General features: G+C 54.0%; 1 protein-coding gene across 2 annotated transcripts in view; it reads right to left on the bottom strand.

Annotated features, from left to right (window-relative positions):
• The window catches only part of LOC109938748 (D(2)-like dopamine receptor), a 19,731-nt gene that overhangs the window by 8,453 nt on the left and 9,341 nt on the right, over positions 1-1,937 (bottom strand). For both annotated transcript variants that reach the window (XM_048620625.1, XM_048620626.1), the window contains exon 4: positions 349-488. In XM_048620625.1, coding sequence (XP_048476582.1) covers positions 349-488 — 140 coding nt within the window. The remainder of the gene's footprint in view (positions 1-348; positions 489-1,937) is intronic.

The following is a 1,937-nucleotide window of genomic DNA, read 5'->3' as shown; positions in this document are numbered from 1 at the left end:
GGGGGCAGGAATGTGGGACTCGCTCCCACAGGGAGTGGGGGCAGGAATGTGGGACTCGCTCCCACAGGGAGTGGGGGCAGGAATGTGGGACTCGCTCACACAGGGATTGGGGAAGTGGTATTGTGCCTGAATGTTGAAGGGGGAAGCTGGGTAGAAACACAAGGGAGGGAGGATTAATCAACGTCCTGCTGATGCCGGGGTTCTGGGACAATACCAGCAAGAGATGGGGACACCCAGCAGGCCTGGCAGCATCTATCAAGAGGAACAGTGCGGAGACCCCCCTGTCAGGAATGGGGCTGCTGAGGGAATTACTGAGAACCGCCCACCCCCCACAAGCCCGTGGCTTACCTGGGTTGTTCTTCAGCCCGAAGAGGAGCGGGCAGGAGATGGCGAATGAGAGCACCCAGACAGTAGTTATCATCAATGTGACCCTCCGCTTGGAACTATACTGTGTGTTATACAGCATCGGCATGGCAACAGCCGTGTATCTGTCAGGTTGTGTTGAGGGGGGGGACAAATACAGAACAGGTTAGAGCTGAGCAGGTGGAATGAGTGACCTCCAATTCCAAAATGGCTGATGGGCGAAGCTGGGGGAGGTAGGTTTTGATGGACCGAGTGGCCTACTCCATCGCCATCGTTCTTGTAGCCAATGGCGACCAATGGAATTGAGAGTGAGGTCAATGGAAAACAGCATGTAACGAGAGAAACGGGGCGAGGGGGGTTTAGGAGGAGGCTGTTCAGCCCTTCAAACCTAGCCCTTCAGTCTGCAAGAGCCATGGGGGTCTGTTTGGGCACTGATTGCAGACGGAAGAAATGAAAGCCCTTTCTCCCGACCCTCTCTGGGCCTCCCAGCTGAAAAGGAGATAACTCCTCTTTCCCCAAGGCCCTCGGTAGCAATCCCAGACTCATCTCAGCTCACTCTCCCCAACCATTTCCTTTCTGCGTTCCTTCATGGGCATCACCAACTGGCAGTTGTACCCGTCCCCCTAGCTCACCCACCCAAGACTGCCCACAACGTAGGTCCCTGCTCGGCTCTTTAAGAGGATAGCTGGGGGGGTCATTCTGGAGTCACGCGTAGGCCCAGACTGGGTAAGGACAGCAGATTTCCCTTCCCTGAAGGACATTAGTGACCTGGGTGGATTTTGATGGCAGTTGATGACAGTCAGTATCACTGAGACACCCCTCCCGTTCAGTTCATCAGGTTTAAAGTCCACCCAGCTGCTGCAGAAGGGGGTCGGAGACCACATCCTCGGAGAACGAGACTTGGGGGTGGTGGGGTTTCCGACACAGTGAGCTTCCCACGGTGCCTCCATCTCCTACTGCATAGCTTCCCCCAGCCCCCGACCCTCTCCCCAGAGCAGTCAATCTGTCTCAGAGATGGAAACCGGACGGGGGGGGCGCTGCGAGATGAGCCTCTGGATCCAGTTACGCCTTAACACCAGGCCTGAGCTCACCCATGCCAGGCCAAAGGTGAACACGTTGCCACAAAAGGATGCTGGAGCCTTCCCACTGAAGTTAAACAGGGGTGGGGGGGGGGGGGTTATTGGACCTTCCTGGTGCCTCAAACATATGTAAATGTAATCTTGTACAAGTAAGAAAGGCCTTGGGGTTTGTTTGCTGGCTACAGTTAAAACTCCAATGTTTGTTTCTTCACATGTTACTGCTCAGAATCAAACTGCTTCAGTGACCCTGTGTGTAGGAAGATATTTTTATGAATAAACTATATTTTTGAAATAAAGAGGCAGCCCGAAGGCAAACATGGTGTGACCGCATACATGACGGAAGGGTAGGAAAGACCAGGCCTGTTAAAATCCCCAACGACCTGCCTCAAGAGCTTCCAACAACCTGGTAACTCAGAGAGAGGGAGATTTAATTCACTCCTGGTAACTGGGGGAGAGGGAGATTTAATTCAAACCCGGTAACTCGGGGAGAGGGAG

This window comes from Rhincodon typus, chromosome 47, assembly GCF_021869965.1.
Source record: "Rhincodon typus isolate 14 chromosome 47, sRhiTyp1.1, whole genome shotgun sequence".
Classification (NCBI taxonomy): Eukaryota; Metazoa; Chordata; class Chondrichthyes; order Orectolobiformes; family Rhincodontidae; genus Rhincodon; species Rhincodon typus.
Note: the sequence above shows the minus strand (reverse complement) of the source record. Positions and strands in the feature narration are given on the sequence as shown.